The sequence below is a fragment of the Oryza glaberrima genome, chromosome 9 (genome assembly GCF_000147395.1).
Source record: "Oryza glaberrima chromosome 9, OglaRS2, whole genome shotgun sequence".
NCBI classification, from domain to species: domain Eukaryota; kingdom Viridiplantae; phylum Streptophyta; class Magnoliopsida; order Poales; family Poaceae; genus Oryza; species Oryza glaberrima.
Window position 1 is genome coordinate 19,113,756 of NC_068334.1, and position 22,385 is coordinate 19,136,140.

At 42.1% G+C, this 22,385-nt stretch overlaps 3 protein-coding genes across 4 annotated transcripts; 2 read left to right on the plus strand and 1 right to left on the minus strand.

Moving 5' to 3' along the window:
- Positions 1–11,892: 11,892 nt before the first annotated feature.
- On the minus strand, positions 11,893–13,942 carry LOC127783905 (uncharacterized). 2 transcript variants are annotated; one of them, XM_052311056.1, is made up of 3 exons: positions 13,742–13,942; positions 12,461–12,668; positions 11,893–12,375 (listed from the first exon to the last, which is right to left on the minus strand). In XM_052311056.1, exons 2-3 carry the CDS (start codon positions 12,633–12,635, stop codon positions 12,155–12,157), a joined length of 396 nt encoding a protein of 131 aa, XP_052167016.1. In that variant the 5' UTR covers positions 12,636–12,668; positions 13,742–13,942; the 3' UTR covers positions 11,893–12,154. The 2 variants fall into 2 exon arrangements, with proteins under 2 accessions (XP_052167016.1, XP_052167015.1); XM_052311055.1 differs by having other exon boundaries at positions 12,461–12,676.
- Positions 13,943–15,092: 1,150 nt separating this feature from the next.
- LOC127783523 (probable 1-acylglycerol-3-phosphate O-acyltransferase) lies at positions 15,093–19,345 on the plus strand. The gene is made up of 9 exons (XM_052310713.1): positions 15,093–15,411; positions 16,376–16,612; positions 17,167–17,213; positions 17,514–17,632; positions 17,710–17,870; positions 17,957–18,066; positions 18,149–18,248; positions 18,750–18,877; positions 18,970–19,345. Exons 1-9 carry the CDS (start codon positions 15,194–15,196, stop codon positions 19,092–19,094), a joined length of 1,245 nt encoding a protein of 414 aa, XP_052166673.1. The 5' UTR covers positions 15,093–15,193; the 3' UTR covers positions 19,095–19,345.
- A 555-nt stretch (positions 19,346–19,900) lies between these two features.
- Positions 19,901–22,137, plus strand: LOC127784993 (pentatricopeptide repeat-containing protein At2g36980, mitochondrial). The gene has a single exon (XM_052312423.1). It carries the CDS (start codon positions 19,986–19,988, stop codon positions 22,020–22,022), a length of 2,037 nt encoding a protein of 678 aa, XP_052168383.1. The 5' UTR covers positions 19,901–19,985; the 3' UTR covers positions 22,023–22,137.
- The last annotated feature ends 248 nt before the right edge of the window (positions 22,138–22,385 follow it).

Consider the following 22,385-nt stretch of genomic DNA (forward strand, 5'->3'; position numbering starts at 1 on the left):
AGAGACAACAGAATACTGCTATTTTAGCAGAAACCACACATATGGTCTACAACTATACTACTTGTGACGTTACAGCTAATTTCAGATTTTCGTTCACATATACGACCAACTTGACTTGAATAATTTATATAGGACGAACTATGGGTCTCACATAATTTTCTGTTCCTTTGAAGTAGTAATTAAGTTTCAGCATCTAGTTATAACTAAATGGACCATGAATAGCGTGGACTTGACTTGAATAATTTGGCGTCTGCGAAATTAAACCGTCTCGATCGATCAGGTCGAAAAAAAATTGCAGAGCCGTCGGCATCGATCGGAGATCGGTCCATATATATGTATCTGCAGGAGGCAACACCATCGCCTCACAGGCTCACACACGACCATGTATGAGATGCACCAGTGGTTACAGAGGTGTGTGGTTTTCAACTATGAGATCCTGTGTTTTATATATCCTTAACATGTACACGCTCACAATTTTATCTTAAAAGACATTTAGAGGTATAGAGGGAGTCTCTTCCTCCAAATCTCTTCTTTTACACGTACGTTGGGTATATCCCAACTAGGAGATCAGCTAGCATGTATTTTTTAAAAATTATTTTTGAAACGTTTTTAATTTTAGAAATAAACCCTCATAAAACCTATTTTCAATTCTGACGTGACGATATTGTGTACCATAAGAAATGTTTTTCACGCCGTAAGGCATAGTATCATTATCCCTCAACACTAGTTGGGCCCTTTTGGATCGCAGAATTAAAAATAAAAGACGAATAGATAAAAACAAAGAATTATGACATGAATATAAGTGTACAATAGATAATTGTAAACTATAGGAAAAACACAGGAATAATGTATGATTGAACCATAGGAAAAAGTAGGAATCGAACGAAAGAGATAGATTGAAAAGAATTTTTCCAATAGGTTGGTTGGACATCTTGCTAACTTTTCTCCAAACTCTTTATATGATTATCCATTCCATAGGAATTTTAATGCATAGGATACAATTCAATTATTTATTTCAAAGGCTCTCTCGTAGGATTTTTTTTCATAGGATTAAAATCCTTTAAAATTTCTACATTTTTCCTACAAATCAAAGGAACCCTTAGATATTAGCAGCCAAAGATCTAGCTAGTTGAATGGGAGAGGATCAATTGGATCGTTAAAGATTGCCTGCTGATTTTGGAGCTATAATTTAATTTTATAAATCACCGTCATTCGTGTTAATGGGTTCAGTACATTCGAGGGATCGAATGATCCAAACTTCTCTTGGAAGCTAGTTGAGTTGGTTCTTGGAATAAATCCATGTAAGGTTAAAGAAGTGTTTCAATTTGAGGACCTACTAGGTCTTGACTACCTATTTCAAAGGAATCACACTATTGCAGCGTTAAAACTACCTCCTCTGCCTCCAAATCTCACGTCCCACTGGGAGATGGGACCTCCACAGCCTCTCGGCTATTGTGTACCGCCACCTTTCGCCACTTTCGTCATCGATTTCCAATTGCTTGGAAATTCTCAGCTATATGGGGGACTTTGATGGTGAGCAAAAGGTATTGATTAAGAAATTGGTAAATTTTCGCATGATCGGTGGTAAAAGAACGAGAGTTCGTACTATTGCTTATAAAACTTTTCACCGCCTAGCTCGAACTGAACGCGATGTAATCAAATTTATGGTTGACGTCGTAGATAATATAAAGCCAATATGCGAAGTGGTCAAAGTAGGAGTCGTAGGTACTATTTATGATGTTTCTGGGATTGTAGCCAGGGATCGTCAACACATAACTGCCCAAGATATTATCTTACCGCCTTCCATAGAAATCATTGATATGACACAACCTACAGCTAACTTGACATAACCCACGGATTTCCATATTGAGTTACGGGTGGAGAGAGCTCGCGGATATCACACGGAAGTCAGAAAGACACTCACGATGGAAGTTATCCTATAGATGTTGTATCCATGCATGTTCAAAATATGAATTATAGTATTTTTTTTTCTTGTAAGAATGGAGGTTTAATCATAGCCACCTGTTTTTGGAGTGTGTTAGCATCTAGGTTTTTTTTTGGGAGAAGGAACCCTGGTATAATCATTGGGTTGATTAGCATTGGATGAAGTTTTAGCCACCTGTGAGGAAGAGGGTGGCTCGGGCCGCATGAACTTATGCTAAAATAATTAAGGAGCCATCCCCACAATGTCTTGTGCGGCTAACATCGAGTGTTGAAAAACTCATAGATTCCCGATGCCGAGCTACTATTGGTATAGTTTCCAATCCTAACCATGGTGCACATAAGTTTAGAAAAGCAGGACAAAGTCGATGGTCAGGCAGACGCCCCATTGTTTGTGGTATTGCAATGAATCTAGTCCTACAACCTATATATTATCGAGGAGCGCTATACCCGTAGACGTACTGCAGACGTCATTGTACGTACGGCCAGCGGCCGGGGTATAGATGTCGTACTGTTGGCCGGAGTCAGCAACAACGACGACGAGATGATCAGTGTCATGAGAATCGACGACAAGGCGCGCATAGTACTACGACCCACATGATGGGACGGATAGACAAACACCATGCGGACGCCCGCGACTAGATATTACTGGTAGCATAATATTTCGGTAGAGGAGTACATACATATTCAACTTTCCAAAAAAAAAAAAGATGTATCCATAACCTCTTCCAAATGCAACTTATAATTAATATAATTATAGTATAATTGTATTGCGATTATAGATTTCTAATGTATATGTAACTTTTGCATATAACCTGTGTTGGCTAGCAGTGCTCGCACTTGCCCACCGAGATCGGCGGTTTGAATCTCAACTATCGACCGTGATATAGTAACACCGTTTCGGTCGGTAGATGGTAAAAAAAAAAAATCTACTAGCTAGGGACCTAGCTGGATAAAATCATTCTCGTCTTAGGCATATCGATCGATCAACACAAGCCAATTAATTAATCCCTAAATGTACATTTTAGCACCTGTGGATTGATATCAATTTGATGTGTTTGGTTTCCATGGAATGATCGATGGATCACACACGTCCTCAAGCGGAGCGCACATCACAGCCACAGATCGATACCCATATATACTACTTCCTCCGTTTCATAATGTAAGTCATTGTAGCATTGCCTACATTCGTATCAATGTTAATAAACATAGACATATCGTAGGCAATGCTATAATGACTTATTTCCTCCGTTTTATAATATAAGTCTTTCTAGCATTGCCTATATTTATATAGATGTTAATGAATCTAAATATATTTGTGTGTCTAGATTTATTAACATATATATAAATATGAGCAATGCTAGAAAATCTTACATTATAAAACGGAGGGAGTACATTATAAAACGGAGAGAGTACGTACAGCTACGCCGGTGGTCGTCGTCGAGACATCGACGCCTGCCGGGGCATATATACGGCATCACGCAGCTTAATAATTAGCAATGCGTACGTAATAAGGATGTAGCCTGATATATACTCCATATTCACTAGTTGGCTACTTGCCAAGTTGCAAATCACGTATTCCCTCTGTTTCTAAATATTTGACACCGTTGACTTTTTAAAATATGGTTGATCATTCGTCTTATTCGAAAAAATTAAGTAATTATTATTTTTTCTATCATTTGATTTATTGTTAAATATACTTATATGTATACATATAGTTTTACATATTTCACAAAAATTTTTGAATAAGATGAACGATCAACGGTATTAAATATTTAGAAATGAAAGGAGTATATATAGTTATGTTATTCTCCTAATCACATATTTAGAAATGGAGGGAGTATATAGCGAAAACGTGCCCATCTCGATCACAAACGATGCATGTGCCCATCTCGATCGGTCCATATATATGTACATCTCCAGGACGTACCGTCGCTTCACACATGGCCGTGTATACGAGGAGATCAGCTAGCATATGCATGGGTTTTTAAAATTATTTTTGAACCGTTTTAATTTATAAAAATGAACTCTCTTAAAACCTATTTCCAATTCTGATGTGACAACTGACAACAATGTCTACCACACGAAATGATTTTCAGGCCGTAAGGCGTAGCACCATTGTCCCTCAACACTAGTTGGGTCGTATTAATTTGAATTGCATGAACGAGAAAAACTAATGAATAGGATAAAAAGGAGGGGGATTCTTTAAGAGGATTTTAAGTGTAAAACAGAGGTTTGTAAAATATAGGAAAACACAGGAATAATCTTTTGATTAAACCACACGAAAAAGTAGAAATCGGATGAGAGATAGATTCAAAGGAATTTTTTCAAGAGATTGGACCTCTTGCTAACTTTTTTCTAAAATCTTTATAGGATCGATTATCAATTATTTGTTTCAATGGCTCTCATCGAATTATTTTTCCACTGGATTAAAATCCTTCGAAATTCCTATAGTTTTCAAACAATTCAAAAAGGCCCTTACATATTGGCAACCAAGGATCTAGCTACTTGAATGGGAGTGGATCAATATTGGATCGATAAAGATTGTCTGCTGATTTTGGAGCTATAATTTTATAATTCACAATCATTTGTCATACAGTAAATTAACTATACCCACAGACGTCGTTGTACGGCCGGCGGCCAGGGTCTCGATGCCGTACTACTGGAGCCAGCAACGACGACGATGACGGGATGATCGTGGTGTCATGAAAATCGACGGCATATATAGTACTACGACAGAACAGATAGACAAACGGTACGTGTCACCACGCGGGAGAGAGAAGACATGTTAACAGATCACTGTCAATATGGTACAATTTTGATAATCTTGATATATACTCCCTCGATCCGTCCCTTGAACGGCGTTGATTTTTTAAAATATTCAAAAAATTTAAGTAATTATTAATTTGAGTATTTATCTATCATTTGATTCATTATTAAATATATTTTTATGTGTACATATAGTTTTAGTTTTACATATTTCACAAGAGTTTTTAATAAAACGAATACATTTAAAAAAGTTAACGGCGTCAAATATTTAGAGACGGAGGGAGTATATAAGTGCAAGTGAACAAACACGCGACAATAATCAATAGCAACTGCTTCAGCCGCTCACTAGGGCATCGCCGTCAAGGCAATGACCGGCGAGGCATAGTGTCTCCCAGTGTACAGAGCCAAGATCGATGGCCGGCAAACCGCATGTTCGGTTAGCAAACAAAATGAAGGAGCTTGCAACCACACAGACCTCATCTATCGACTGTACTGTCCTAGCTCCCTATCGCCAGGATATATCGATATAATCGACGGATTTTTCATACAAGATATCATAAGATCGCATATCAATAATCCCCTCTAATTCAGTTTGTAGCAGAGGCAAAAGTTGGAAAAAAGAAAAAATAATAAATAAACGTAGCCTAAATACCTGGTTACCTATGTGATACTCTTGAAAACACAAAAATGATACCTTTTATTATTAAGAATAGTTTAAATTATTATATTTTAAGACGAAACGACTAACGGGTAAGTGTCGCTGAAAGCCTAGACATGCCATCGACAAAAAGAGATACTATGCGAAGCTAATCACGTATTGGATGAGAACATGCGGACACAGTAACAATTAATGAAAGATCGCCCGATAGTTAGGTACTTCAATTTTCACAGTAACCATCATTTTTTTTTCATGCTCCAATTTTGAAGAATCAAGTACTATATGCTCTTTTCAAGGCTAAGGTGTACTATGTACTGTACTAACAAACTGTTTTCACGGACCACAATAATTAAGAGCAGTCGTCTGATTTCTACCGACAAAACTAACTGCATTATTCATCTCCTAACTTTATTGGCTGTTTTGTTTCCTTGCACCAATCACAAGCTGTTACGTTATCATTTTGACAAACACTGGATGTAAAAGGGGAAAGTCAATATTAATCTTTCCTCAAAAGAAGCGTCCCCTCACTGCTGGAAAACCCATCTCCGCTCCCGATTCATAACCCCTTAATCTCGGGTACACAACCGGGACCGAAAATTCAAGACTAAAAATATCCATCTTTAGTCCCGGTTGAAATAATCAGGACTAAAGATCCATTCCCGGTCGGTGTTGATGGTAGCGCCACGTGGCAGGAGCTATCATCTTTAGTCCCTTTTTTTCATTGTTTTTTTTTTGTTGTTTGCATATTGATTTCTTACCAAACTCCACAATAGAGTCATCAACATTCACATAAACATCACAAAATCATCCACAGTCACAAAAATCATCCACATTCATAGTCACATTCACATCACAAATTTACAAATCCAAAACATCACAAATCAACAAATTCATAGATAAATCAACCAAATCTAACACTTAAATCAACCGGGACCCCATCTTCTCGCGCCACCTCCCTCCACCGCCGCGTCGTCGTGGGGCTGCCGCCACCGCCGCTCGCTCGCTCCCTCTGCTGTTGCAAGAAAAAGTGAAGGAGAGGATAAGAGAGGAAAGAGAGAGTGGAGAGAGGAGGAAAGGGAGGAGGGAGTGTTTGCTATCGAGGAAGAGAGAGAATAAGTACGATGAATTATATACGAAGTGTTGAATTTTAGTCCTGGTTGGTAATACCAACCGGGACTAAAGATAGTAATGGGACATACGCTTTTTGAACCGGGACTAAAAATGATTTTAACACCGATTGGGATTAAAGATCATAAAAGTGGTGTTGGCTTTATAACCAGGAAAAAAAATGTTTAGTCCCAGTTCTAATGTTGTTTTTTGCCAATCAAGTAAAGATGGTTTTTAGTGTCTCGATCACTTTGCGTTTCTGTGCCCTGGATGGATTAATTAATATAATTGATTAATATCAGCTATAGCTGCTTCATAGAGTGAGATAGACGTCGTACTGTACGTCTGAACCGGGCCAAAAACGGCATCCAGTAGTTCTGATCGCCTTCATACTCTGCAGTGGAAAGTACATGCATATTGTCATTTTTAGATGGAGCCATCAGCTATATATGCATTCATGGCCTCTTGCTAATTATGCTACTTTGGACTAGATAGCGATCGATCGATGTTACACCAGTCACCAGACTCCAGAGGTCGTACATGCGGCCAATAATTAATGTAGCTAACAAATACTGTACTAAGCAAATATAGGACCAGAGAGTGAGAGGTTTGAAATTCAAGTGTGTGACCAAGGAGACGCGCCAAATTAATTAGCTCCGATCGAGTGACTACTGACTACCCCATCATAAGCAAAATTTTGTATTTTAAGTTTTTCTCTGTTTACTTTAAAATCGCTAAAACTATGTATAAAAGTTCTACATATAAATTATTTCCTAATCATTAATAAGCCTCTTCGTTAATTCCGACATGATCTCATGATGACCTACACTAGTAGAGAGAAGGTTTTTCCAGACGGCCGAAAGGCGTTTCCGCGTACAGTTGGGTGGCCCGTCTATCTAAAATATCACCATTTTTCGCGTACGTGCACGAATCAATATTCGCGTGCGGTTTGTGAACTGGTCTTCGGGAGATCGGTTTTTTCAGACGTGATCACTTATGGTCCGTCTGAAATCTACTGGTTTGTTTGTCTAGAAAAATCATTTATTTAGTATTGTGAATTGAAACACATATATAGATAAGCATATCGATCGTCATCCTAGGACCACCAATTAATAGGATCAACCGCGACTAGATCTTTGTGCACCAAAGATAGTAGAGTACAGCCATTTTAGTTACAACCGCATATGTTCTTCTGCTACCATACCTACGGGCCTTGCGTTTTGGCTAGCAGATTTTGCACTCATACTCTATATTTCATAGGTACATTAATACCAAGAAAAGCTAATAAATCTCTCATACTATATTTACTCTAGCAACAAACTCGATACATGCACCATCTCCACTATTTCCTGGCCAATAACAACTCAAGATATTGCATGTGGGTTATAAATACTTGTGTGATGCATGCATCAATGTCCATTTACTCCAATGCATAAATAACGAATAAACTTAATGAATGAATACAAATATGTAATGAATGAACACAAATATGTAGATCATTTAAAAATAACCTAAAAAACCTATATGTAAATTAATTTAGAATGGAGGGAGTATATATACAACAAACCTGTGTTATGGCGATATATTGGTTAACCTCAAGAGACACATGTAGTACTCCATCCGTATTAAAATATACTAGCTATTTTTATTGATTACATATTGTCTCAAAACATATATGGCAACATCTGACATATACCCCTTCTCTCAACCAATCACAATCATATATATATATCTCATTTAATTTCTTCATCTATTTTCTCATCTCAACCAATTACACCTATTATTTCAATTACGCCAACAGAATACATCCATTTTAACTACCACTAGTTGTGGCGTTATGCTAGTTCCAGATTTTCGTTACGAAGAACTTAATTACTTATAACAGGAGCTGTTAAACTTGAAGTTATCAAGTACAAGTACTATGTATATATATGTAGGACGAGCTATGGCCCTCACATTCTCCGTTCCTTGATCCGAAGTAACGTACGTTTTAGCCTCTAGTTAACTTGGGGACCATGAATGAATAGTGTGGACTTGAATAATTTGGCGTATGCGAGACCGTCTCGATCACAGACGATCAGGTAGATCGAAAAAGTTGGAGAGCCGTCGGAATCGATCGATCGGTTGATCATATCGGTCCTTACAAAAAGATATCAAAACTTTTAATATAAATTCACTACTTTTAGTACCGAGACATATCAAATTTACGCTAAAAAAATCAGTACAAAACTTATCAGAAGCTCTAAAATCTCTACTATTATAAAAATTGAAAATGTTTTTATTGGTACTTTAGTAAGTCATTCGTCTATGAATCAATTTTTAAGTTCGATCGTTTTAGAAATATATATCCGTATTTGAGATGGTTTTTAAGTTCGTTCACTTTTGAAAATATAGAAAGAGTTGTATAAGAATTCCCTTTATAAAAAGCTCACATGCTAACTTAAGACGATCGGACTTCTAATTACAGCTTATGATTTTTTAAAAATTAAAATATATATATCCAAGTGAATTCCCACAATGAATTTTACCTTAACGAGACCATATAACAACAATAAAATTAGGAGGCTGCTATATAACGGAATCCCGTTTTTGAACGGGATGATTCCGAGTAGGTATCAGGTGTGATACCTATCAGGTACCAGACGATTCTACACACGTTTCAGGTGATACTTGCAAATATCATGTGATACTTATCAGGTATCATGCGATTTTTACCACGTATCGCGTGATATCTCGCGATGTATCATGCGATACCTGTTATGTATCAGACGATTTCTACCACGTATCACGTGATACTCGCGATGTATCATGTGATACTTGTCAGGTATCAGACGATTTCTACCATGTTTCGCGTGATACTTGCGAGGTATCAGATGATACCTACCAGGTATCAGGTGATTCTTACTAGATATAGCTGAGCATTCCGTTGGGGGAGGAGCACCCCAACACACGCGGTCGGCCCCCTGCAGCCGTCCCTTGTAGACGAGGATGGTTACGGCGGCGACGGGGGACGGACGCGGCAGCAGCGGGAGACGGCGACAGCGGCGAGTGAGCAGGCCTGGTGCGTGTATGGATAAGAATTGCGTTGTGGAGGAGGAGCTATCCCGTCCCCTAACATTCCCGTAAAATTAAAATAGCCTTCACCTGTTGCAATGCACTGTGCACGGGCATTTTTCCTTGTAACTCATATAGATGTATGTGAAGGAGACAACACCGTCGTCGCTTCCCACACGGCTGTGTATGCATGTTCCGATGAGCTAGGAGATCGATCGATCGGCTAGCTGGTAGCTCTAGCTAGCTAGCAATCGTCGTCTCGTCATGGCGTACGACCAACCTTGCGTCTCGATCGATCGCCGTCGCCGTCGCCGTACGTACGTCACTGTTGCAACGGGTGGACACGGTTGTTCTGCAGCCCTTCCGGCCGCGGCCAACCGGTGGTCCGGGGCCGTGCACACCGATCGATCGACGACGTCGTTGGACGGCTCGGCGGCGGACTCTCGGTCGACCTCGTGCTGCTAGCTGGAGTACTGGAGCCGGCGACGACGACGACGCAATTAGTGAACGGTCATGAAAACCGGCGGCCGCACGGCATGTAGGACCGTCGCAGGACGACTCCGACGTCGGCGGCGGCGGCCGCCGGCGGATGGGGCTAAGCGCGCGAGCACCACAAACGATGTCGTTCTTGATCAGTGTTTACTACTACTTTGGTACGCACGCTTAAATATACCTATTCGGACAAAGTAAACGTAGCTTAATTGGTTAGCTTTCTTATGATGTAATGTGTGTGCTTATCTTGAAGATCCATGCAATGAAGCCTATCCACTCAAGTTTCCTGAGGTGGAACATACTCACATCCCATTTAGCGGCTCGGGTTGAAGTCCATGTAATAAAGTCTATCCACTTAAGCTTCTTGAGGTGGAACATATAAGCTCGCATTTAGCGTTAGTTATTCTTTCAGTAACTGATGATGTACCCGTTAATGGTGGATTCCTCCGTTGGACAGGGGTGAGTCGACCGACCCAACTAAAACTCCATGCTACCATACACCCTAGACCTACCTAATCCTTCTAGGTCTAGCCCATTGCTTGAGCCAGTCGACAGGGCTTCTCTGCCAAGCCATGGATCGGCGAGGCATAGTGTCTTCCTGCATAGGAAGCCTAGCTAAACTGCCGCATTCAACTTGCAATCCATAGACCTCGTCACCACCGGTCGTACTACAAGTCTACAACTCCCTAGCTATCGCTATGATCGTCATGATGGCCAGGTTAACGTTGTTCATACAAGATGTTAACACATTTATTAATAATTCTCCATTATTTGGTTATATGTCAACAATTGAGGCCGAAAATGTAAACCGTTTTGTTTATTAAAAAAGATCAACAATTAATCATCCATGCCTCAGGAGAAAAGACAATACTTTGAGGCGTGGTATCTTCCAGCATAAGAGCCTAGCAAACCCTGAAAATGCACGGCTGCATCTCTGAATATGAAACCATGGAAAGCTTACAAAAAAAACAAGCATTCGAGTTAACAAGTGGCTGAGAGCACAAGCTTTGATATATTACTAATCCGCGATTTTTCTATCCTTTGCGTGGAATATACGGATTTTCTAAAGGCCTCCACGTAAAATATCATCTCACAGAGTCACAGGTACTGTTCACGGTACTGTTCACGTGGGACTTAGATCGAATTCCGCAAAAACCAGAGGGCACAGCGCCGTTGCTCGCCTGAGGCGCCGGCCTTAAAAGAGTAAATGAGCACAAGCCATTGTAGAAGCTTATCATTGTGGCCGAGATTAGTTCCAAATTTTTTCTTCAAACTTCCAAGTTTTCCATCACATCAAATTTTTTCTACACATACAAACTTTTAACTTTTCCGTCACATCGTTCCAATTTCAACCAAATTTTCAATTTTGGCGTGAACTAAACACACCCTGTGTTGACAAGTGGCTGAGAGATTAGCTTGACGCCATTGACGATAACAGATACAGGACGCAGCTATTCAAGTTTTGAAATAAAGCACAAAAAAAGCACAGGCAAACACAGTGACCATGAAAGATCGCCTAACAGTTGGGTGCTTCGTTTTTTGCATGCTCCAACCAAGCAAGCATCCACGATATGATGAATCAAGTACCATATGCTCCTTTCAAGGCTAATGTACACTGACAAATTTTCTTAAGAGACCACAGTGATTAATAGCAGTAGTCTGGTTTCTTCCTAGATACTCCCTCTGTTTCACAATGTAAGTCATTCTAGTATTTCTCACATTCATATCGATGTTAATAAATCTAGATAGATTACATTGTGACCCGGAGGAAGTAACTTAATTGGCTATTTCCATATTTCCTTTTTCTCGCATCAATCACCAGCAGTTACATTATCCTTTTGGCAAACATTGGATTTGGGGCAAACTGGAGATACACTGCCAGCTCATTCTCCTTATTTTTACTAGTAACAGCTTAGGATTAAGAACAAACTGAAGAAACACTGCAGTATTGTCAGAAAACGTAGCAGAAACAAAGGATTGCGACAACACAAGGTCATTGACTGAGCCCAAAGCCCTCGACTAAGAAGAAATACAGGGATTCATCCATCAGTTGGGGTGGGGTTTGAAGGGCTAGGCATAGCGAGTAGCTATGAACAGTGCAGGATTTACAGTAGTACAGACTATTTGTTTGTTCTAGACTTTGCCCTCCCAGAGGCACTCAAGGGAGGGACCATTGTTATTGTGATTGCCTGCATGAGTATTGTTCAGTAAGAGATCCCTGAGATGAGGTGGTGGGTGAAGACCCATGGCAGAAGCACGTTCCCAACGCTGAAGACGAGTAACACCAATGCAAGGGCCAAACTTCATGTCCATATCAAACAGTCGCAACTGCTCCTCTTGCTCACTGAAATCATCTGCATGGACCATCATGATGAAAAAAAAAAACTTGGGATCTCTAAAAACTTGGTTATTCTGAATTATGAATACCACAGTAAGTACCTTTAAGATCTAGGTTACCATGAGAAATTAGTGCTGATGTCTGAGCAGTGTCTGAGGCCCCAACAGAGGCCCCTCCAGTGTAATGCTGTGTTTTCTTCTTGGAAGATGACGATGCTTTGGTGGGACCTCCTTTCTTCTTCTGCCGGTAAAAGTCCTTCATGCCACCAGAAGCCATATCTGTCTATTCTTCAGTTCTACCAATGTTTTCCTGGAAGTCTTTCCAAGAGAAATTTCAACTTTGACTTATGGATTTGGTTTACATACTTTCAAATATGTTCAAAACAATAGCATAAATGAACTATAGTAAGTATACAGTACAAAACATGGGAACATCAGAAGTGAGAAACCTATAGGTTCATACTCCAATTCATGACCACTCAACTGCAGTTCTTAACAAAAGGAAACCCCAATCAACACTCCTCATAAACTCAAGGACAAAGCAGCAAAAACATGGTAAGCAACACATATTGCAAGATCCAGCAACACAAGAATCAATCTGTGCAGCCCATTTATATGCAAGTATGAGACTCTGTTCTCATGGGCTTTCAGCTTAAAAAGCTGCACCGATCTGTTGATCGATCTTTGATCCAAACAAAAAAAATGCCAAAAGGCTGCAATACATCTACCCAGCCATTTTCCCCGTGAAAAAAACAACTGCAAGGCTCATTGCAAATAGTCAGCTTACCCACAATCAGACAAGCAGATGTCAACTGATCAAACCATCATACATTATTGGAACATAATAATAACAACAAAATAGGAATCCGCCTGATGGAAATATGCAATGCACACAACACTGTAGACGTGGGAGCTCCCCGCAAGCGCGCATTGTCAATACTCAATAGTAAACAAACCAAGCAGAAAATTGGAACCCAACTATGTCCACAGAATGAATTCAATCCCAAATTGGTTTGTAGAACCTCACTGCCCGCCGAGTCAACCATTGTGAACATCACTACAGAAACTACTGTGCCAGAACAAATTGGCTCGCTGTTTCAGTGATCGAGACTACACCATCCTTGCAGACCAGTATGAAACATGTTCCACATTGAAATTCAGAGCAGACTAACAGCAATGGACCAAGACTCGACCATGGGCCGTGTCCATGATCCCAATCACGCCAGTACACAAGACAGATGTATCCATCGGATCGGATTAGCACGCGAAGATGCAGCAGCGAACATTTCCACTTAGGTATACTAAGCACCCCCAACATTCCAGGCCATAGCAGCCGCAAGAACAGAAATGGGGATTAGTGATTATAGTTGGTTACTCGCATACCTTCGTGCCGCTCCGCGTCTCGCTGGCTGCCGCTGCGGGGAGACGCGAACTCACCGGCACTCTCCCCGGCGTCCGGCCGGCCGGCCGCTCGCGCCCTCGGTGGCGCTGCTCGTGAGCCGCCGCCTCGCGCGCCCGGCGGTGTCGCTCGCCGGCTAGGGTTTGGGAGCTTTCGGGATAGGAATGGGAATGGAATGGAACCTTCTCTGCCCTTTTGAGTTGGGTCCTTACTTGAGCCTCCGTACTAATCAGGCCTCTTATGGATGGGGCTAAAATACTGGCCCACATGGGTGGATGGGCCGTCACTTTTCGTCCAATCCAAACAAGGCCCACTAGGCTGGCCCATCTGCACTATTGGGCCGGAAGTGATACGGGATAGCACTTAACAAGAAAGGAAAAGGTATACTGAATATCCCTCAGTTTATCCTCCCTGGTGCCTAGACTGCCCGCATCTCCAACGTTGTCGACCATGTTGGCTGGTCAAAGGCAGCGCCTAGATCAAGCGGTTGCCGTCAAATCGTCTCATCTTCCTCAGGGTTCACAATTCCGATGAAAATCGATCAAATTCCACAAAATTTAGATGTTTCGACACGGCTCGGAATTAAGTTTCCATTGGAATTTTGAAGGTTAAACAGTAGATTTGGTTGAAATTCACTCAAAATTTATCGAAAACCGATCAAAATTTATCGAAAACCGTGATACCGATGGGGCTCAAAATTTAGTAGTAAACCAAAATTGTAAACCGGAATTGTAAACCCTGAACTTCCTCCGCGCCATCGCTGAAGAGGCGGAGGGGTTGGGATCGAGGTAATTGGGGCTCCGGCAAGGATTTGGCAGCAACGAGACCGTGACTCGATTTTACGCTCGTTTTACTTACAAATTAAAAAGGATATACTATATCTCGTTTTTGTGCAGTTTAAAGGCACGAATAGAACTCGACCTATATTAGTTAAAAAGGGACCAAAACTGAACGTTTTTCGTAACAGAAACAGATTGGTACGACTACGACGCCCTGTACCGAATTGCTGCTTGTCTGTATGGGCCGTGCACGCGGCCTGCTGAGCCAAACCACCGCCACGTTGCCATCGCTGATTCGCCGAGCCGAGACGAGGCGACCACGCCTTTGCCGCAGTCTCGCAGAAGCCGCGCCGCTCTGGTCAGGTCAGGTGAGTTGTGAGGTCAAAAGCCTCCTCGGCCGCCGCGTCGTTGCGTTGCTTGCGCCCCAACCATCTCTCGCTCTCGCGCGCACGCAAACGCAAGCCATTACGTAACCACGGCTCGGCTCGGCTCGGCTCGCCGGCTCGGAGCCGCGTGCTTTTTTTTCCTTTTTTTTCCCCATAAAAACTCGCCCGCGGCTGGCTCGATTCCGCCGCCGGCAAAGCCACCAAGAACTCCGCCGAGAAGAAGAAGCGACGAGAGTGACAGGCCGAGGAGGGAGGGGGATTCGAGGATCGCATGCGCCGTGCCGCCGCCGCCGCCGTGACGGTGACGACGACGACGAGGATGGCGGCGGAGGGGATGTCCACGGCCGCCGCGGCAGCGGAGGCGACGGCGACGGCGGCGCCCGCGGCGGGGTCGAGGTGGGGGAGGGCGTGGCCGTCCGCGCTGCGCTGGATCCCGACCTCCACCGACCGCATCATCGCCGCCGAGAAGCGGCTCCTCTCCATAGTCAAGTATCGCTTTCCCTTCGCCCCCAATTTTGGTTCCCCTTTCCTCCGATTAATTCAATTTCATGGACTGTCGACAAGTCCGTGCCCGCTCGTAAAGCCGAGATGCTGACCACCAGGACAGCGAATTGCTTAATCGTGGTGTTACTTTGGGATTGGGATTGGGTTTTGGGTAGGCACTGGATTTGTAATGAGATGTTCGCATTGCAGTCTAGCTCAAAGGAGGGGTATTGGGACTGTACAACGGCTGTTCACCCCCCACCCCCCCTCTCGATATGAGTTTTACTGCACACTGGTCGAGCTGTGTGGCAGCTCTGCCTGTTTGTGTCATAATTAAATTAAGCACGTATTGTTAGCTACTGTTTCATTCTCGAGCTGTTTATCTGAATTGTACTACTTGTTAAGCGTAAGTTGTGATGGGAAACAGAATGTTTATTACTTCGCCGCATCACAAAAGGGTGGAGTTTGTTTAGTGGATTTAGATGTATGGAAGAGACTGTTTTAGCTGGTGGCAATCTGCTCCCTCTTTGAGCTCACACACAGTAGCAGTGTAGCACAATGTTAAAGATTTTTCTTTTTCGTACCAATGAACAAATTCACCGGAAAACAAGTGGGTCGTCATATTTGATATACATTGATCTTTCTACATTCTGTAATATTTAAGAATCCGTTTTTGCTCTCAACTACACGGGAGTGCCAATATATTTTTCTGTTTCTGCTCATGTAAGGAGGCATTTATAAACTTGTGACATCCACTCCTGAACAACCTAATGGTCTAATGGTTTGTGTTAGTTACAAGATACAACCTCCTAAGGTTGTATTAATTGTTGGTGTGGTGTTTCTTCCTGGTTTTATGCTCAGCTATATTGTTAACAAATATACTTCAGTTCTTTCTTCATTTTGCTCTAGATATATCTGAGGCTCTTTGCAATTTTCTAATTGGTGATGCACTTTTTATATCTCTTTACAGAACTGGCTATGTCCAAGAACAAGTTAACATTGGCTCCTCTCCACCCGGATCAAAAGTTAGATGGTTTAGATCATCAAGTGATGAGCCAAGATTCATCAATACTGTAACATTTGATAGCGAAGAAAATGTTCCCACCCTTGTCATGGTCCATGGGTATGGTGCTTCACAGGGTTTCTTCTTTCGAAACTTTGATGCCCTTGCAAGCCGTTTCAGGGTGATTGCCATTGATCAGCTTGGGTAAGTTTTGAGGGAAATAAAGGGACTCTTTGTCTTGTATTCCTCTATATTGTCACTCAGTATCTCGATTACTTTGCTCATTGTTTCTCAATTATCAAAATAGTCCTATGAACAGCTTGTTGAACTAAAAGGATACATAGATTTTTTTTGTGCACAAAGTATTTGTGTACCTATACTGACATTAGAGAAAGGAAAAGTGGTGCATGCATTGATCTAAGGGTTCAGTTTATATATATATATATATATATATATATCCGAAACATTTCATCACAAGTTGTGGTATTTTTATACGGGAATCGGTTGCCTCTATTTTCTCATCTTCGTTTCATCTATTTTGTGAGAGCTAAATGCAGTACTTCATTCACAGGAAAAATCCTTATTCCTCATCTCCAAGTTAGTAAAAATTAGTGTGATGATACCTAGAAGTGCTTGTCTGATGTATATTGTTGCAAAAAATGTTGTACTCATGTTCAATAATGCTCTATACTGCTTTTCTTAGTTATTTCACATTGTGTGATGTTGCATAAAATTGATTTTTTTTGCTTCCTTTGCAGTTGGGGTGGATCAAGTAGACCTGACTTCACTTGTAAAAGTACTGAAGGTTAGATTCAGATAATCTATTTGTTGTGCATCTTTGAACAATTTTGTCAGAACACTCTTATGTTTCTGATAACCCTTTGTGGCCATTTGCTTTCATTTCCATTTGGTGAGCATGGCATGGGCCCTAGTTTATGGTGAAAAATATTAGGGCACCATTTTCTGTAAAACTGTAGTTGGCTTTGTAACAAGTACTAAAACAAAACCACATGCATGTTCAGTAATTCTGTTTGGCACATGCTTATATTAAACAGTGAAGTAACCTGTTCCCTTTTTCCTTTCTGTTGGTTCATTTTGTGAGCAGAAACTGAGGCATGGTTCATAGATTCCTTTGAGGAATGGCGCAAAGCAAAGAATCTCAGTAATTTTATATTGCTCGGTCACTCTTTTGGAGGATATGTTGCGGCAAAGTACGCTTTACAGGTATGTTCATAAAAAAATACAGAATTAGCTTCTTCATTGGTGCTCATGATAGTACTGAAACTGAAATCCTATTTCAGCATCCTGAGCACGTCCAACACTTGATCTTGGTCGGCCCTGCTGGCTTTTCATCAGAAACAGAGCATAGCTCTGAGTGGTTAACCAAGTTCCGAGCTACATGGAAAGGCATGCTAGTGAATCATCTATGGGAGTCCAATTTTACTCCTCAAAGAATAGTGAGGTAAAGCAACTTCTTGCACTTCATTACTCATATTTCCAAGTTTGTAATTTTATCCTGATATATACTGTATTTGCTTTGCTGAACAGAGGATTGGGTCCTTGGGGACCAGGCTTAGTTCAGAGATATACCAGTGCCAGATTTGGCTCACATTCAACAGGTGAATTACTAACAGAACAGGAATCCACATTACTGACAGGTAATTTTGTTACGCCAATCTAGTACATTCAATGTGTCAAATTACCCATGCAACAGAACCTTACCGTTGCTTTGTTTTGAAGATTACATTTACCATACTTTGGCTGCCAAAGCTAGTGGAGAGTTGTGCTTAAAACATATATTTTCCTTTGGGGCATTCGCGAGGAAACCTCTTCTGCAAAGGTCAGTTTTCTTCGTATTAACTAAATGTAGGAGTTATGAGCACCCTGGTGATCTTGAGAGCATATGCACAATAGTTAGTTGTGTTCACACACTAATTGTGTGATGACCTCCTTGATACTTATTGACACAGTAGTTCAGATAACATTTTTTTTTTTTGATTTTATTCTGAGATTTTGGTCCTCCTTCCTTTAAGGGTAATCTACAATTCTACAGTTCATACTTTCTCCATGTAGTGACCTCCTTTGTTGATACTTTATTACCTTGAACATACAAGCATGGCTTCGCAAAAAGAAAAGGGAACATCACATTCTCGCATCTGTTCAGTTAGCTTCTTTCCCCCCCCCCCCCCCCCTTTTATGCCAGGATATACGATTATTTTTTTTTACGCAACGGATATACGATTATTAGCTGACTCATTTTCCTTTTGTGATTTTTCATGGTGCTCTTGTTTTTAGTCATACCATTCTTCTCACTGTCTCACTGCCCTAAAACTTGTAACAGTGCATCCGATTGGAAAGTGCCAACTACTTTCATATATGGCCAACAAGATTGGATGAATTACCAAGGTGCACAGCAAGCACGGAAAGAAATGAAAGTCCCCTGTGAGATCATCAGAGTTCCACAGGCAAGTTTTTTTTTTTCACTGACAATACATATATAACAGAGCTTATACAATAACATTGCTGACATTTGTGAACTCGATGGTTTATTATGCAGGGAGGACATTTTGTGTTCATAGATAATCCTTCGGGGTTCCACTCCGCGGTCTTCCACGCATGCCGCAAGTTTCTATCTGGAGATGGAGAGGAAGGCCTCTCTCTTCCTGAAGGCCTAACATCGGCCTGAGATGGCGTCTCGTACGACAATCTCATCATAGCAACCCAGCACGATTGATGGAAAATACTGTGACCGTTGTCGCCGTCTTGTTTGTGTTTACACGAGTTGCGTCAACATGTATCATGTAGATATATATACACATGTGTACAATTGTACAAGTAGTGAGAAACACACGCATTGCTATGAAATACGAAAGTCAATTTCCATGTTACATTAGTGCAAATTATATATACGAAGGTCGATTTGTGCTTGCTGTTGTGATGGAATGCTTCAATGATTTATGTATCATTACTATGCATTGATCTGCTGTGCTTGTTTTATGTCAAATCATTGAACATAAATTATCTATTTTCCGGTCATAAATATTTGAGATTTAGCACAACATTTGGTCAAACTTGAATGGTTAATTTATAAACAGAAAAAAAAAACTTATCAAATGCTAGTTTACAAACAGAAAAACAAACACTTTAAGCATGAAATTGTCTTGAAAAGTACTCTCATAATATCATAAGCTTAGTAAATTTTAGAAACTTGTTCTAATATTAAGATGGAATTTTAAAAATTTAACTAAATGTTATTACAAACCTCATTACTCAATAGTGGAGAGAGTACCATGTAGTAATACTCCTCTCTTTTTAAAATAAACAAACCAAAAGTACTACTAATTTAGATAAAGTACTATGAATTTAGATAAGCAATAATACTAGGATATGTCATAGTGAAGAGAGTACCATGTAGTATAGTCCTCTCGTCTTAAAATAAACAAAACCAAGACTACTATGAACTAAGATAAGCAACAGTATTAGGAAATGCCATATCACATATTATTTTCATTTATATTTTGGAACAGTGGGAGTAAAGCTTGATTGATTTATGTAAGTACGACTTGTTTGTAAAAGCATGGGTGGCTCGCCGGAGTCCTCGCCGCCGGCGAAGTCCGCAATTGATGGCAATTTGAGGGGAAAATCCACGGACCTGCACCCAGCAGCACACACTTGGATCGCCTTAGCCATCAGTGCACCGGTGTCTCTCACACTCGCGCTCACTTCGATGAGCGCCGCCGCCGCAGCAAGGGATGGGGGCCTCGCCGCGGCCACCTCCCGGATCGCCTCCCACGGCCGGGCCGGCGACGCCGCCGCGGCGCGGGCCGTGTTCGACGCGATGCCCCGCCGCGACGCCGTCGCGTGGAACGCCATGCTCACCGCCTACGCCCGCGCCGCGCGGCCGCGGGCCGCGCTCGCGCTCTTCGCCCGCATGCGCGCGCCGGACGCGTTCTCGCTCACCGCCGCGCTCGCCGCGGCCGCCGCGCTCCGGTCGCCGGCCGCCGGCGCGCAGCTCCACGGCCGCCTCCTCCGCCTCGGACTGCGCGCCCCGCTCCCCGTCGGCAACGCGCTCGTCTCCATGTACGCCAAGTGCGCCCGCGCCGCCGACGCCGCTCGCGCCTTCCGGGAGATGCCGGAGCGCAATGCGCTGTCCTGGTGCTCGCTCCTGCATGCCTTTGTGGTCTCAGGCCACATGGAGCTTGCCCACGAGTTGTTCGACGAAATGCCCAGCAAAAGCAATGTCGCATGGAACACGCTGCTCATGGGGCATTCTCGCAGCGGCAATGCCAAACAATGCCTTGCTCTGTTCAACCAGATGTGGATGTCAGGACTGACTTGCGATGATGCGACGCTCTGCATTCTTGTTGATGCTTGTGCGGAGCTGCCCGACCCGTCTACTGGCTTGGCAATCCACAAGGTTGTAGTGCAAAGTGGCTGGAATGGCATCCCCGAGGTCAATAACTCACTCATTTCCTTCTACACTAAGTTCAGCTTGCTAGATTGTGCTGTGCAGATCTTCGAGTCCATGAAGACTCGAACCACTGCTTCGTGGAATTCACTGATTGATGCGCACGCAAGGTTTGGCTACATTGAGCAAGCTGCTTTACTCTTTGAAAGTGCACCCGAGACCAACATCATCTCATGGACTGCAATGATCGGAGGTTTTGCGAGGAACGGTTTAACAAGTGAGGCCCTTGCGCACTTTGTGAAGATGTTGACGCAGGAGTATATCCAACCTGATGACTTCACATTTGGGGCTGTGCTTCATGCTTGCGCATCTGCGCCATGTCTGGCCAGTGGAAGGATGGTTCACAGTTGTGCATTCCAAGGTGGATTTGCATCCTACTTGTATGTGGCCAACAACTTGGTGGACATGTATGCCAAGTGTGGAGACGTCGAGGGTGCAAACAATGTATTTGATGCCATCCATCAGAAGGACTTGGTCTCATGGAACACCATGCTGTTCGGATTCGCTATAAACGGGTTGCCAAAGGAAGCATTGGAAGTGTATGAAATCATGACATACCACAATGTTTCCCCAGATGAGGTTACATTCACCGGCTTGCTCACTGCTTGCAGCCATTCTGGTCTTCTGGAGCAAGGGAGAGCCTTCTTTGAGTCAATGATGTCTGTCCATGGAGTTCAACCAAAACCAGAGCATCTATCTTGTGTCCTTGACATGTATGCAAGATCAGGTAACATTGCAAAGGCCATTGAGATGATGGAGCAATACCCAGAAATTGTCAAGTCTCCTGGCAGCGGCCTATCTGAGGCTTTGCTTAGCTTCTGTTCATCAGAGAACCTGGATTTCTGGGTTGGAAGGAAGGTAGGAGACGATGTGGTGGCGAGGGCGCCTGCGAGAGACACGGGCTATGTCATGCTCTCCAACTTGCTCTGTGCGAGTGGGCGATGGGATGAGGCTGAGAGGGTGAGGAGAGCCATGGCTGAGCAAGGTATCAAGAAGTCTCCTGGTTGTAGTTGGATCGAAGTGAAAGGAAAAGTTAAGGTATTTGTATCAAGTGAGCAAGCAATTGATCTAACAGATACTGTGTATGGTTTAATTTACTTATTGGATTATGAAATGAGAAATAGCATGCTGCTGTGTGATGTCTAATCTTGTCTCCTTCCATCCATTTATATAGCGTTTATTTATTAATTTATTTATTTGCTATTGGAAACCTTTGCAAACATTTTTAGGACATAAGAGAATTCCCATTATGCAGATGAATTTAAGTAACTAATTAAGTACGAAATCTGGAAAAAAAATTGAGCTCTAACAGCAGACTCACCCTCTACCTGCGGCGAACGCAGGACAAATTTTTGGTGGGTGCTAATAGAATGAAGGTGGCAAACATAACATAAGAAGACTAAATATAATACGTGTAAATATATATGAGTATCTATTTGTAAAAAAGAGGAAAAACTAATCATCTTTCAATTATCTATCAATTTTCTTCTATGTAGCAATTTTTTTTCT

Bases quoted from the DNA above. Each gene is read 5' to 3' on its own strand.
- LOC127783905 (XM_052311056.1), bottom strand. From the start codon at position 12,635: ATGGCTTCTGGTGGCATGAAGGACTTTTACCGGCAGAAGAAGAAAGGA. The intron at 12,376-12,460 runs GTACTTACTGTG...TGGTCCATGCAG, and splicing joins TGGTAACCTAGATCTTAAAG to ATGATTTCAGTGAGCAAGAG.
- LOC127783523 (XM_052310713.1), top strand. From the start codon at position 15,194: ATGCGCCGTGCCGCCGCCGCCGCCGTGACGGTGACGACGACGACGAGG. The intron at 17,633-17,709 runs GTATGTTCATAA...ATCCTATTTCAG, and splicing joins CGGCAAAGTACGCTTTACAG to CATCCTGAGCACGTCCAACA. The intron at 18,067-18,148 runs GTAATTTTGTTA...TTTGTTTTGAAG, and splicing joins GGAATCCACATTACTGACAG to ATTACATTTACCATACTTTG.
- LOC127784993 (XM_052312423.1), top strand. From the start codon at position 19,986: ATGGGTGGCTCGCCGGAGTCCTCGCCGCCGGCGAAGTCCGCAATTGAT.